At 34.0% G+C, this 15,587-nt stretch overlaps 1 protein-coding gene across 1 annotated transcript; it reads left to right on the top strand.

Moving 5' to 3' along the window:
- The first annotated feature begins 54 nt into the window (after positions 1–54).
- LOC141840251 (putative anion transporter 6, chloroplastic) lies at positions 55–15,573 on the top strand. The gene is made up of 15 exons (XM_074728181.1): positions 55–488; positions 2,314–2,459; positions 4,624–4,723; positions 5,235–5,287; positions 6,195–6,269; positions 6,494–6,574; positions 8,065–8,126; positions 9,131–9,234; positions 9,927–10,042; positions 10,723–10,759; positions 13,469–13,564; positions 14,335–14,476; positions 14,562–14,614; positions 15,121–15,207; positions 15,286–15,573. The coding sequence occupies exons 1-15, from the start codon at positions 102–104 to the stop codon at positions 15,379–15,381; spliced, it is 1,635 nt and encodes a 544-aa protein (XP_074584282.1). The 5' UTR covers positions 55–101; the 3' UTR covers positions 15,382–15,573.
- Positions 15,574–15,587: the final 14 nt, after the last annotated feature.

Raw genomic sequence — 15,587 nt, 5'->3', positions numbered from 1 at the left:
CTCGCGTGGCTTCTGGCCGTCCACTTGATTTCGCCTCCTATAAAATTTCCGGCCTCGAGCTCCGGCGCTGCTCGCTGGTCTCCCGAGCGCTAGATCGATCGATGGAGATCACGCGAGCTCACCCCGCCCTGCAGTCGTGCTGCTGCGATTGCCTCGCCCGCCGCTCTGCGCCTCTTTTCCTGCTCCCTCGGCATTCTCGCTCCCGACCCCTCCGCCTCCTCTCGCGGCTTGGGGTTAGGGCTTCGTGCTCCTCTGGGAGGAGGAATAGAAGGGAGGAGGAGCTTCGTGGAGTGATTCGATGTGGTGTACAGAGAGATTTGGACGGCGACCGCCTGATTGATAAGGCGGAGGAGGAAGAAAGAGGGGGAGTGAGTGGTGAGGAAAATAAGGAGTCCGAGTGGAACTGGCCCCCTTGGAAGGACTTGCCGCAGAGGTATAAGCTCATTGGCACGACGTCGCTCGCATTTGTGATCTGTAACATGGATAAGGTGCGTTGTTTCGCGGAATGTTCAAATATTGGTGTTTGTATGCCGGTGGGTGGAGTTTTGATAGTTCTTGAGTTGAGACTTTTTTGTTGGTAGTAAAGACCCTAATTTTTTCGTACTTTCTATGGAGTTTCATGTAATTAAATGAATCAAGAAGTTTGGTCATCAACCTAGTTAGGCTCATGAGTACTCATCGGGCATTAGAAACAACGCAATAGATAAAAATATTTTTCTCGGATTGGAAGAACCAATTACTCGGAGACACTGTTTGGTGATGCAATGATGCTTCTGTGTAGCTTCAATACTGGTAGTTCGACATGGACCACAGGGTAATGCCTTTTTCTAATCGTTTACCATTATTGTTATTCCAAAAACTCTAAATGCAACAAATAGAAAGAAAAGGGACAATTCACGTCATAAAGCACCTAGTTTCTAATATTTATCCATGAACACTTTCATTTTAGGGAGAAAAAACATGCAAGCAGGCCTTTCTTTGAAAATGACAAATTTATCAACTTTCTGAACTAAGCTTAGGGCTCATAAGCTCGTGCAATGGAAGAACTAGTTATCTAGAGAAATCATTTGTTGATGTTATGATGCTGCTGTAATGGGCAACCCATAATACTCTGCATGGTAACAATGCTAGTTATACTTTGGAAGTGTGAATCATTGTGGTTTACATGGAAGAAATTTTCTCTAGTTTGCCTTTTATATTTAAGCCTGTAGATTTTAGTTTTCCTCAAGCTTTTAAAATAATGGCACAATTGAAATTATCAAACTAAATTTACTGTTACAGATGAAATTTGAGTAATAAACTTGATAACTGAGTCTAACCTAGTGAAAATGTGTTAAAACTCACACTTTGTTCACTGCTTTAGTCTCTAAGCTAAAGTGTGCATTTTAATAGATGGTCCTGAGTAAATCTTTGAAATAGGAGGCCTATAAATAAATTTGTGGTGAGGAGGCCTCTAAATAAACTTGTGGTGATTTTACACCCCCCCCCCCCCCCCCCCCCCCCCCCCCCCCCCCCCCCCCCCCCCCCCCCCCTCTCCCTCTGAGTCATGATCCTTCATGATTTTGTCTATGCATCATGTATATATAACAACTCAGGAAATGATTGGGCTGACCCATTATCTTAATGGTAGTTCACTTATCTAGATCTCATGAACCTCACTCATAGTTTACAAATTTCAATCTGAGCTAGATATGGATGTCAAATCTTCCCCAATTAAGACTTAAGGTGTTTATTAGGACAATAAGTCCCTAGTTAGCAACATTCAAGGATTTACCAATGATAGCTTCATTATCAAATACCTTTACAAGTGGTGCTCTCACCAATGTCTACGTTGATCTTATAGCCAAACAACTTGCCTAAATAGTGGACTTTCATAACAACTTTAACATATAAGAACATGAAAAGTTTTTTGAGTTTATTATTAAAGATATTGTTTGTAGAAGCTGGAAATTTTTGGCTACCTTGTCTTGCCAATGGAATGAATGGAGACATGTGGGTGAGGGCTTCAATAAAAAGGTAAATGTGATCTCTAGATTCTGATTCAGTTACTTAGTGGGCTGAAGACTTTGTCGATTCCCTTATTTTGATCTACAGATGCAAAGTCCATCATGCTTAAAACTGATAATTTATATGTTAACAGCCCTAGACTCCTAGTATTTTCTGCTATTGAATTAATTAACACTTAAAATACTATTCTTTGTCATTAATTCAGTAATTTAGTTCCTCTTTGATGCTTCAAAAGTTTGAATCAGTGGGAAATATGTGATATTTACAGCAATACCTTTGGTAATTTTCCATGTTTGTTGCTTTCAGGTTAACCTAAGTATTGCCATCATACCAATGTCACATCAATTTGGCTGGAATTCTTCAACTGCTGGCTTGGTTCAATCATCATTTTTCTGGGGCTATGCTTTGAGTCAGTTACCTGGTGGATGGCTCTCCAAGTTTTTTGGTGGAAAGTTAGTGCCATGAATATGTCTTTTCTTATGATTATGAAATTACTGTGATAATTGGCACTTTATCTCTTTTGATGGGCTTGTAGGCCCACAATATTAGTTGGAAATAGTAGTGAATTGAAGTACAAAGGCTTCTTTTCTTTCTTTATTATCCATTTTATAGCCTCTGATCCAATTAGAGCTTCAGTTCAGTCAATGAGAAGCATACACCTAGCTAGCAAATAGTTCTAGTTATTTAGTCCTTTCTAGTATATAAAAGTGGGACACTGTTCATTCTTTTTTGAAGAATTACTGTTAATTCTTAGAACTTACTTGGCTTTTTAATCCATTAACCCCATGTATTTCTCCAATATGAATGATTAAGGTGCTGCTTGATGTTAGGTTGGATCCTTATTAAGGATCAAGTTTACAAATGAGAGCATCTTATGTTCACTAAACAGTTTATTAATACTTGCTTTATAAAAATTCAACATATTCCATTGCACGAATGCTTCAATAATTGGTTAAAGAGTGATTGAATGAAAGCTCTTAGAATCTTGTGCCACTCCCATCTGCCTCTTGGCTAAATGGAGAAGATTTTAAAATTGTTGTATGCACACTTATATTTTGTGGGTCAAATTCTTGGACAATTGGAGATATGTATACAAAAATCCTATAACAAATATGGAAATGTTGAGATAAGCGAGCATGGTTCCCAAGAAATATAAAATTAACATTAAAAGATACCATTATCCATGAATAACTGGGTTTGACACCAACAAATGATGAGATAAGAGAAATTATATTAAGTTTGTACACATGTTCAAAGATGACATTTGGACAATATAGTTAGATGGGTAGAATTAATTGGAGTTGAAATTGTGAGGGACAAGAAGACTCGATTTATCTTAATTAAAATTAAAAGTAATTCAAATGATTGAATATTGCTACTGATATAGTCGTAAATAAAGTTGGGATTAACACTGCTTTTCTATACAAATCCATTTATCTAGAAATAAAATTCATTTTTCTGAGCCAAATAGCTGGGATTAACATTTCTTTTCTAGATAAGAATGATGCAAAGTTTGAAATATTCCTGTACTAGGTACTGAAAGTTAATGCATGTAATAAATTATAAATGTCAAAAACAAATTTTGATTTTATTGGTTAAATTGCAGGATCTTAATATCTTGCCCTCAGTCGTACAGTCTTATCCTATGATTTCATCATTGTTCCTAGGTAGGATGTCAATGACCTTTGTGTGCTTTTTCATCCTATATGTTATAGGTAGAACCATGTCTTAGATCATATGATAATGTAATTCATTGAATTCATTCTTTTTGTATGAATTACCTTGCCTTCTCTTTTCACTAACTTTCATGTGTCCAAAGGAACAAATACACACTTCTCTTTTGCATATTATTTTTCCATTTGTTACACTTAAGTAAAATCTCGAGTAGTTTCGTTTAATATAGGCTAAACATCTCGTTTCGCCCGTGGACTAGCACAGGCACAAGCAGTTCCAGCTAGGACATTGTCTAGAGGCATCGTGCGGGACCGGCGTCACACGAGACCGGCGATGCGTCCAGAGGCGTCGCCCTAGCCTAGCAATGTATCTAGATGCGTCACGCGGACTGCACGGTCGCGCGGGTTGTGCGATCGCGTGGGCCCGCGAGTTGCGCGATCGCACGGGCTGTGCGGGCCCACGGTAGCGCGGAACAGAATAAGATTTTTAATAAATAACGTAGGTTAATAATTTTAATCAACTCCTAGCTATGATTGGGATAAATTAAATAAATTTAATTAAAGCTTAATAAATTATCTCATTAATTATATATATATATATATATATATATATAAAGAAATATTTTATTTTTTATATTTTGGATTTTTTAATATTTTGATTAAATTTTTTATTTTTAGTTAATATATTTTATATTTTAAAATATCGGAACTATATATACGATACCGAAATTGTATCAATCCGGGACCGAAACCTTAGCATGGCTTGAGATTTTAAACCGTGCTTAAGACAAGATATTTAACCGTTTCTCCATCTCTTCTAGCATCATGATCATATATCTCTTCTTGTTCTAATGATTTATGTGTTTCTCCATATATATATATATTACACGGTACTTAGAGAATGACAGGTCGTATTTCTCTGTTCATTGTCTTATAAATGCAGGAGAGTTCTAGAGGTAGGTGTGCTGGCTTGGTCATTGGCGACTATACTTGTTCCAGTTGTTGCAGGGTTTATGCCTGGACTGGTTTTATCAAGAGTATTGGTATGTTGAAACTTGTGCCACGATTCTATCATTTGTAAAAATGTTCATGTTACATATTATAAAGTCCCTGAATTGCATGTAATGCTAGGTTCTGAATTCTGATTACTTTAATGGAGTCTACTAGTTGAAGTATTTATTTAAGAATTGTTTTTCATGCATTAGACTTCATACGATTCACTAGTTACTCTTTGTTTATCTAGCTGAAAGATTTCCACTATTATATTTGTGTTTGAGTGCTACTGGCCATACACCTTTTTTCTGCTTTCCATTGTCTAGCTTTATCTGTAGTCTGAACTAAGTGTATTAGTTAATCATCATTCAATTTGGGGACATGCTACTATTGTGAAATTATTTGGCAGGAGGCCTGTTGTATATGTTTCTTGCTAGGAATTTCAGATATATTATGGTTCAACTCACTATTTCATTGTTGTAAATTTTCACTTAAATACTGCAGATGTTTTGTTGTAAATTTTCACTTAAATACTGCAGATGTTTATTTGTCTTTGTTCAGGTAGGAATTGGTGAAGGTGTTTCTCCATCAGCTGCAACTGACCTAATTGCCAGGTAAGATTTAGTTGATGCAATTTGTAGAATTAAGATATCCAATCTTCTAGAATGAACTCCTTTTCACTTGAACTTCTGAATTGCTAAATGCTTAAACTTAGTTATATCATGTCAACACTCAGTAGCACTGATTACTGAACTGGCTAATTCTCAACATATTAAGCAGGTGCATGCCACTGATTGGGCCAGGATTGAGCGGTTGAGTGAAAAAATTGTATTAACATACATTTGTATCACATGTCAAAGTGCTCCATCATCCATATGTAATGAGACAATTCATAACTTTAGTTACCTACCTTTGTCCAATATATTACATAGAGATATGTAGAGTGCATAATGCGAGAAAATTTTGTTTTCAAATACCATATGGCTAATGAGGTATTTCAATTTTTTTCCCATCTACTACCAACCACATATTGATGTACATTTCTATACAATAAGAAACCATATGCTCAATTGTGGGTTGGCTATTAGGATTTTATCTCAGTATTGAACTGCAGCACTGGTAAAGCTACACTTATAAGTAATTTCAATGACTTGAGTATTAGCCTTATTAAAACTCAATGAAAATATAACCATAAATTCCATGTAGTTGTCTTCAAATAGTTGGGTAGACGGCTTCTTGTTGTTGTGTAAAGTATACGCTGCTCTATGGTTGTTAGTGATAAATATGCTTATGCACCAAGGAATTAATTAAAAGGAATATGCATTATGGTATGGTCAGGATGCTCCTGAATTAATTAATCTCTATGTTTTAAAAGTTTGTTAGTTAAATACATTTATTCCACCATGGAACATAAAATAATCATGCAACAAAAATTATTTGTGTCTACAGTAGCATTTTCATTGTCCTTCCATCTTTTCTGTGAGCTTATACATGGTTCTTTGGCGGTTCGGTCTAATGCAGGTTTATTCAACTGCAAGAGCGCTCAAGAGCAGTTGCAGTTGTTTTTGGTGGTCTTAGCATAGGAAGCATCTTAGGGTACATTTTTGGTGTTTTGTTTTTACTGGGAAATTGAATATTGGATTTTGATGATTACCTTACTTGGTATTATCTGATGTAGTTTTGGACTTTTGTGCTCTATGTTGCACCACAATTAAGAATATTAACATTTAGGAACTAAAGGAGATCCATTCAAATTGTGGTGCTAGTATGTCAGGTTGTTCAATGTCAAAACTAAACTTTCTCTACATTTTTACTTGCAGGCTTCTATTAGCTCCTCCAATCATCCAAAATTTTGGCTGGGAATCTGTCTTCTACATTTTTGGTTTTCTTGGGATTCTTTGGTGAGTAAAAAACTGAAGAAAAGATTCTGAATTGTGTGTCCAGATCACCTGGTTTACTTTGTTTTTTTTTCTTTTTGAGTCTTTGAGCATTAAAAAATTGTTACACCCAATATTTTCATGACCCGTGGTTGTGATTTCATGTACTAGGTACCCCTCCTAGTTACAATGAAATAAAAAGTATCCAAGAACTATAATAACGATAAATAACTAGGCAAAACATGAACTATTCAACAAAAAATGCATTTTATTCCTTCCGTTAAAAGAAAGTACAACAAGAATATCCTGTAACAAAATGTCAAACAAGAACACTAAATAAAACAAGAAAAAAAATTTATTTATAGAATGTTAGAAAATTTCTTAGCAACTCTACGCAGGTTGAAACCAACTAAGGCATACTAGAGGCCAACAAAAAAGAAGGCATAAGCACAATTTGCAAAGTGAGGAAATAGAAAAATATATATCAATTTTAATCTTGTTGATTATGAATTTAAGAATTTAAACAAATCAAAATTTTCCTTTTGATAATAGAATTCCAAGTTGGGATTTTATTTAACGTAAAGTCAACTCTTAATTTTTATGCCACTTATCAATAATCATTTGTGGTTATATTCACTTTTAATTATCACCATTTATTTGTCACAAGTAAATCCACTTTTAAACCTCGGAGTCAAAGTTATGTTCTTAGAGTATAAATAGTGTATGGGTAAAGGCCCTCATCAGTAAAACAATGATATAGTATCTAGACAAAATAAATAATGACCATGTGCATCCCACACCATCATGTCTTTATGGGTGATCAGGAGCTCTTATAAAAGGCTAGAGTCAAAGGTTTCACTTTTTAGTATATTTATATCAATATTTATTCCCTTTAGTGTAGATTGTAGAATATTCAAGTTTAAGTGATTTCCACTTTGACTAGTTAAAGGTGAACTAGAGTTGCATTAAGAAATTTTAAATGGGGGTTTCAAAAGTTAAGTAGTGATAGATATAAAGCAAACATGCAATGGAATAAACCAATCTTGAACATGGAAGGTGGAACATGATATGTATCAATAGAGGAGCAAGCAGAGCATCTAATTATAATTTAAAAATTATCCCCTCCAAATGTTATCTCATATGAAATCGACATAGTAATAAGCATAGAACAACAATAACAACAACCAAGCCTTATCCAATTAGGTGGAGTCAGCTAGTAATAAGCATAGAAAATTATTAAGTATTACCCCAACAATTATGCCAATATTATAATATATTTAAAATCCATTTCATTGATTAAGCATCACTTAATCATGTATTCTCCTTTTTAAAATGAATTGTGTTTTAAATTACAAATAAATTACAAATATAAATTCAAATAGAACAAAAATATGATAATTAACAAATTGTTGCTATCACATGTTCTGTATGATTTTTAAGGATTTTGATACAATCACATGTTCGTGAAGTGTCAAATTCAGTGCTTTGAGTTTAATTATCTCTCTCTGTGAAAGGTGTTTGGGATTTGAGTTTGTCAAAGATGGCCACTCACTACTTGGAGATGATCTCATTTTTCGTAAGTATATATCCACTTTCTTCTTTTAGGTTCTTATAATTTAGTAACATTCAATGTTCGACTGCTTCCATTTTATTGGACAGTTGTTTCACCACATTTGCATAGACTATGATACGTGTCTATCTTCATAGCAGTTCTTGTTCCTGGATGCACAGTGTGTGATTGCAATGTGATCTCATGATGTGCTGAATTTTTTTAGGGTGTTTATCTTGATCACTCCTTTTGTTGAATACAAATACTTGCAAACATGAATTGACTTTATATGTGATATCACACAAGTGGTTTATTTGTAAATCTTTTTAAGTAGATCCACCACTTTTCTTCAAGTTGTACCCAAAAGTATACTACTACACCTTACTGTGTTGTTTAGTCTTTAATTGCAGTTACTCTCTTGCTTACTGGCACTTGAACAGTTGGTTTGCTAATTGGCTCAGTAGGGCATTGTATCATTGTAGAAGGATATTGATATGTTACCCATGGAATGTAACTGATAATTGAATAACATTATCATCGATATCAGGCTTTGTGAAAGTTGATTGATTAATTACTTATTCCAAAAGCTTCAACATCTAAGAAAGAGATCAATCTATATTTATATTCTTAATATTTGCTCTTCATGTGTGGATGGACTTTACTGAATTTCACTGGTCCAAACCAACACATGAACTAATAGAATAATATTATTGACATGGGTAGAATTTGTACCCAAGACTGCTTATTTTGTTACCATGTTAATGTTGTTAAATGTGATGACTAGCTAATTATCCTAAAAAAGTCAAGTTGTTAGGAACCATCTACGTGCTTAATAGGCTTCAACCAAAGGAGGAAATCTTTTTATTTGCATTTTTTTTTTGTTTCATTGTGTTGTAAGTCTATCCTTTAGATCAAGTGCATACCCTTCTTCTCTATCTATGACATCTTATCAATTTCTATTGTGTATTTTTTATAAGAGACCTTTGGTTCTAAAATAAGCTGACAAAAAAAAAATCTTCATGCTTTTTTAGGCTTTAGAGAAAAGGCATCGAGTATTGGTAGCTTTTTGTCGACATCAACCTATGAAAACAACTCAGGCAATGACTCCTTAAAACAATTGGTTGACTCACTTAAGGTAGAGTCCCTCTTTCATTCTTTTTCTTTGGAGAAACGTACTTTCACAAATCCACATATGCCAACTTCATTCTTCATTTTTCCTGTTTTTGGTCTATGCACATACTACATGGAATATCATTTTAGGTATGTTAAAAATCAACTTAAAATTACATTTTAAAAACCTGCATATATTTCCTTTTCCAACTTTAGTATGATTACACATCAAATTCAATAGAATCACCAAGTTATACCATTAAGACACTAAAAACTGACAAAAAGTAAACAGCATAATGTTATCACATTAGGAACTCGTAATCTTTCCTGGATTCATTAATTTAATCAATTGAGGAAATAAGATGCTCTATGTTTAGGCTTTAATACTTGGAAATAGATGTGGAAGTTTTCAAAAATATCTATGTCGTACATTTATATCCACACCCCTTGTACCTGTGTCAGATGCTTTGAGTAACATAGTGTTTTAGGTACTTGGCTTATGTTTTGGTCCTTTTTAGCAGATACCTTGAATATAGTTTTTAAGAACAGGTTATAGAAGGAGATTGAATAATGAAAATCCTCAACTTTTTTTTGTTCTACAAAAAACAATTATGTAAAACATCAGAGTTTTAAGTTATTTGAACGTGCTTATATTACTTTGACAAAAGTAAGTGGAGATATCTTGTTGAACATTACATTGTTGTTTTTAATTTGCAGGATGTACCATGGAAGGAATTTTTCAAAAGCAAGGCAGTATGGGCAATGATATATGCTCATTTTTGTGGAAGTTGGGGTCACTATACTTGTTTATCTTGGTTGCCAACTTACTTTAGGTACCTTTTTATTTTTCATGTTCATTCTTCATATTTTTCATTAACATTTGACAGTAAGCAAATAGCATCATCATCCTTGTGTTTTTTTTTTTTAAAAAAATACTTTTATGTGCAGCTTGTTGTACGTTACTAAATCATTTTGTAATCCTCTTACTTTTTATGCGAAGGTTTTCATAGATCTAATACCAATATTATAAACGGTAATTTTGTGATAGCAAATATATTTTATCCTAATCTACATTTATCATTTATAAATTTTTATAATTATATCTATATATCAAAGTGTGTATTTCAGTCAGTGTTCTGCCCAAATGGACATTGTCACTTCTCTACGTGAGATCAAGCAGTGCATCCAATTAGGCTACTGTGTATAGTTCTGGTGTTCAAATGATGGTATAGGAAATTAAATCATTCCATATGCACATGTCTGCTGTGGCTTTGTGTGTCACATGCTATGTGAGAATGAGCATTGATTAATATGAAAGATTCATGAATGTCCAAGCATAAATGTGTTCTCATTGTCTTATAAAGTAGTTTTTTTGGCCATCAAGCTACACTCTTAGATTTTGGCTGATGATCTGGTTCTCTTAGTTGTATGCAATATTCTGCAAATAATTTTGTTCTTTGTAGATGCATGTGCTATTTCTATTTACTACTGATGTCAATTTAACTTGAAACAGTGAGGAGCTGAACCTAAATTTGACTGAAGCAGCTGAGGTACTAAGCCTTGTTTCATTTTATCTTACCATAGGATATTAATCAAATGATTCCCTTGTGGTTGGAATACATGCATTACTACATGTTACTAATAGGATATGTTTAAGTTGAGAATATTAGATTTTTATTGTGAATTTTACTGATGCATTTGTAATTGGGTGCTTTGAATCGGTCCACTTTTTCTTCGGTTAATTGAACCTTAATGCGATCTATGAAAATTGGAACTTGACCTCTTTAATTGGCTATGCAAGCTTAATTGATTGATCGAATTGGTAGGCTGCAATGTCTTCTTGGCCTATAAGCTTCTCAAGTGATACTACTATCTCTATCCTTGGTTTTCAGCTGACCATATGCACGAGATATAATTTATGTTTATAAAGCTGTTTCTTGTCTTTTCCTGATACAATTAGGCTTTAAATGAACATGGCATTTAGGATGTTGACTAAGTTTAATACTACTAAGTAAATTAAATAAGGTTAAAGCATGGATTAAAATATCGTGTGGAGCCAGTCGAAACGGGCAAAACATTTTATTCCGCCCGTTGACCGGCACTGGCACAACTCGGCACCAGGCCCTGCACGCAATTGCGCAGACATCACGTAACCTTTGCAGTCGTCGTGGAAGCTCGTGACCGCACCGAAAGGGTCGCAAAACCCCAGCGGCCACATTAGAGGGGTCGTGAGACCCTTGCGGATGCGCCAGAGGGTCGCAAGACCCCCACAACCCCGCCGGAACGGTAGTGCGAGAGTGGGTGGATTTTTTTTAATTAAAACAGATGATTATCTCAATAAACTCTTAAACCCTAATAAAATTATCTAATTAATTATATATTTTATTTATTTAATATATTATAAAATTTTTATTTATTTATCTCTATTTTTTCTTTTTTAAAAATTATTTTTTATTTTTGTTTCTTAAATATTTTATTTTTTATTATTATATTAAAAAAATACCATGGAGGAGTCATGCAACTCCCTCAGAGGGGTCACGTGAGCATGCCAAGGGGTTTTAATTAAAATTTAGGTTGATTATCTTAATCAACTTCTAACTATGATAGGAATAAGTTAATTAAATCCTAATAAAATTATCTAATTAACTATATATTTTATTTATTTTAATTCTTATATAATAAATTATTTATTTATATATCTCTATATTTTCTTTTTTTAAAATTATTTTATATATATTTTTTATTTTTTAAATATTTATGTTAAATATTTTATTTTTAATTAATATAGTTGATATTTAAAAAATGTCAAAATCATATCGGCACTGTATGATGCAGTACCGAAATCGTATCGTTCTAGTCATAGATCGAAACTCCGATACGGCTTGAGATTTTTAACCATGGATTAAACAATAATGAACTTTATTCATTAACATTCATGAATAAACTTGTTTATTAACTTGGATAAGGTTCAATTATGATCTTATTTTTTAAAAAATAATATTTAATTATAAAAAATGTGATGAATATCTTAGATACTTTATATTATTTATAATATTCTAACATTTGATCTAAATTATAAATATAGTAATGTCTCTTGTTGAGCTCGATAAAAAGCTCAATCATGATAAGACTTCTAATAAACACTCTTGAACAATCTCGGAAGATAAATGAACAAGCTTGAACACAATCAAAAATTAACTCGGCCTTTTAACTGGCTCGAATTATTTATAGCCTAGAGACAATTATTCTACCATGAGGATTTAGTAGTTATTCCACTTTCTCGTGTCTATCCATGTTTACATAAGCTTTTGAGTTTATTTGTTCATAATTTGTGCATACTTTAGTAGTAAGAGGCTAGTAGAAAATGTGCTATTAATGCAACTTCCAAGTCAATGATGCCCAACTATCTGCCCCAAATTTTGTCCTCTACCACTTATTGACCAGCCTGCGATTTGAGGCCCATTTGGCTGGTCATTGGCCTATTTTGTAGGGATCACATGGTAGGGTGATGAGATTGTGGTACGATTTGTCATCCTTCATTGAACGGAGTAGGTCGAGGAAGTAACAAATGGAAATTTTAATGCAGTAAAAATGAAAATACGGAAATGAAATCTCAGAGTTGCTAAAAAGGATAAACTAAAAGATATTGGTATTTGAGAGAAAATTTATGTTGCTACAAAATGTGATAAAATAAACTGACATGGTATACATGTTCAAAGTTTAACAGAGTTGAATCCATTATAGCTAGAAGATATTAAGGTTAGAGGAGGGCAAAGAAAATCAATGGACTAAAAAATCTGATTGACTGTTGACGGTTACGTAGAACTCAATAAGGAATAGGATTCATATAGCCACTCACAAAGAATTGGGACAAACATGGCAGATGATGATTATGACATGGTAGGGTAATGAGAGTCAGAGGTTGCACTCCTAGGTTATGTCTGCGTCTGGAGAAATTACACCAAACTTCTGGTTGATATGGAGGTGGAGACTTATTGTGGCTCACTGTCTGATCTGTTGAATCTTTATTTGGTTCACAGGAAAACAGCGGTTTTCTTTCTTATTTATGAACACAGTTATTTTAGGATTCTATACTATTTGACAATGTTTGTTATGCATAGGTGATAGGACTCAACTTTATTCCAAAGTTTCATAATATAATACATCTACTTTGCCGCTTAGACAATAGTAATCTTTGATTAAGTTTTGGTACAAGTACTGTCAAGGCTCCAAATTGTATGATTTATGCTATCTTACAGGTCGCAGTCCTCCCCCCTTTGGGTTCTATTCTCACTACCTCCATGGCAGCAACTTTTGCAGACTATTTAATTTCCAATGGAGTTGAGACTACAACGGTAGAGGGCATATCTAACTTGCTCCCAACTTTTCTGCACATTGAGCATCCATTTCATCATGATTTGTTTCTCTGAGCTGTTTGTTGTTTTGTAATCTAAATGCATACTTAATCTAGATTTCCTTTTTAAGGAAGTTTTTGCTCATCAAAGTTCCATGTATTTCCTGAACATTTATCTATGTTCATCATTTGAGCAAGTTTAGAATGATTGTTCAATGTCTCGTATATTACTAACATAATATGAAAAGCAGAAACTAAAGATCAGATATCAAATGCTAATTTTATCTATTAGCAGTTTTATACAGGTAACCGTAGCTTGATCATAAACAAAGATTATCTTTGTTTCTCAGCAATTTAGGACAATGCTTCCTTGTCTTCACTTTCTCTCATCAACTTTAAGATGTGTTGGGTTGTGAAAAGGTGGAACAATTTTTAATATTGTTTTCTTATCTATAGTTAAGCACAAGTCATTTGGGTTGTGTCACCTTTTTTTCTTGTTAGAGTGGAACTGCGTTAATTTGTCTATTGAAATGCCAAAAATGAAAAGTGAAAATTGGAATTTGTTCCCCTAGAATCTGTATTAGTTCTCTGAATGTTTGAGTTACCCCCATCGAAAATCATTGCATGAAATTTTTCCAAGGAAAGTGGCTCTCTTGATTTCTTGTGCTAACAAATACACTAAAACAATGCAGTAAGAGCTGAACTTTTCCATGTTGAATGAAAATTATTTCCAAACCTATAAAATTCTGATGATTCATTTTGAAACTGTAGGTACGAAAAATTTGCCAAACAATTGCCTTTCTCTGCCCTGCAGTTTGCATGACACTTTCCTCTTTGGATCTAGGATTGCCTCCTTGGGAAGTGGTAGCTTTTGTTACCTGTGGCTTGGCACTTTCAAGCTTTGCCTTGTCTGGTACTTGTTTGAATATGGGATCTTTACATTTCTACTTTATGATTGTACTCAACCAAGTCCAATAAGCATTCTTTCTCTTCATCAGGCCTTTATTGTACCCATCAAGATATTTCTCCCGAGTATGCAAGTATACTACTGGTATGTTTTTAATGTAACTTTGTTCATCATTTACCAGAATTTCACATATTCTTGAGAAGATACTTTCAAAAACCATCTTGGCTCTTACACTTCAAAACATTGACAATGACACAATTACATTCTGTCATCCTTGTGAAATTAGAAAAAGAAAAAAAGTTACTAAGAAATGAAATTATAAATGCTTTAGTTCTCTAGTAATTGTGTGGATTCTCGTGATAATTTATCATTAGTAGTGTTTTTCATTACATACAGTAAAGTTCCTTGGCTGCTTTATTTGGCAATATTTTCCCTATTTTGGCACCAATATTTTGAAAATTTTGACAATAACAACACAAATAGGCGGGCACAAGTTTGTTGTTCAAGTAGTTTTTGGTCTTAATTTTGTCATTCTCTATTTTCCTTTTTTTCCCCTTTGAATCTGCATTTGGCTCCAAATAACAAAGACATGGCAATTCATTATTCTTCCATAGGTGGAGTCCATAAACTATCTCATTTTGACATCGCAGGGTATCACAAACACAGTAGGAGCAGTACCTGGAATCGTCGGCGTCGCACTCACCGGATATCTTCTCGACACTACTCACTCCTGGAGTGTAAGTTAACAGAGTCCACTCCTACTCTTACATCCCCTTGCATAACTCACCTAATCAAACCTCGTTTTGTTTCTGTAGCTATCGTTGTTTGCCCCATCAATCTTCTTCTATGTAACTGGCACATTGGTATGGTTGACATTTGCCAGCAGCAAACCTCAAAACTTCAACGAGTAGTTATGATCTGACAGATCATTTTGTAGTGATTAAGGGAATTAAATCCTTGTTAGTTTTTTTTTTTTTGATACTGAATTGATTAATTCAAATGAAAAATAGTGGGAAAAGTGATGGCTGTGTATATTCTTTCAGCAGCCTATTTCATAGATACAAGTTTCTAGCACACCAATTCTGTACAGGTTACTGCATCTCTGCTCCTTTTGTTA

The sequence above is a fragment of the Curcuma longa genome, chromosome 11, assembly GCF_044706935.1.
Source record: "Curcuma longa cultivar G26 ecotype Majalengka, Jawa Barat chromosome 11, ITB_CL_G26_1.1, whole genome shotgun sequence".
Classification (NCBI taxonomy): domain Eukaryota; kingdom Viridiplantae; phylum Streptophyta; class Magnoliopsida; order Zingiberales; family Zingiberaceae; genus Curcuma; species Curcuma longa.
The sequence above is the reverse complement of the archived record's forward strand: the minus strand, read 5'-3'. Positions and strand labels throughout refer to the sequence as shown.

What these genes read in the sequence shown, in the direction of transcription:
- LOC141840251 (XM_074728181.1), top strand. Translation starts at nt 102, where the DNA reads ATGGAGATCACGCGAGCTCACCCCGCCCTGCAGTCGTGCTGCTGCGAT. An exon ending in TGGTTTTATCAAGAGTATTG is followed by an intron (nt 4,724 to 5,234) that starts GTATGTTGAAAC and finishes GTCTTTGTTCAG; the next exon opens with GTAGGAATTGGTGAAGGTGT. An exon ending in AGTATGCAAGTATACTACTG is followed by an intron (nt 14,615 to 15,120) that starts GTATGTTTTTAA and finishes TTGACATCGCAG; the next exon opens with GGTATCACAAACACAGTAGG.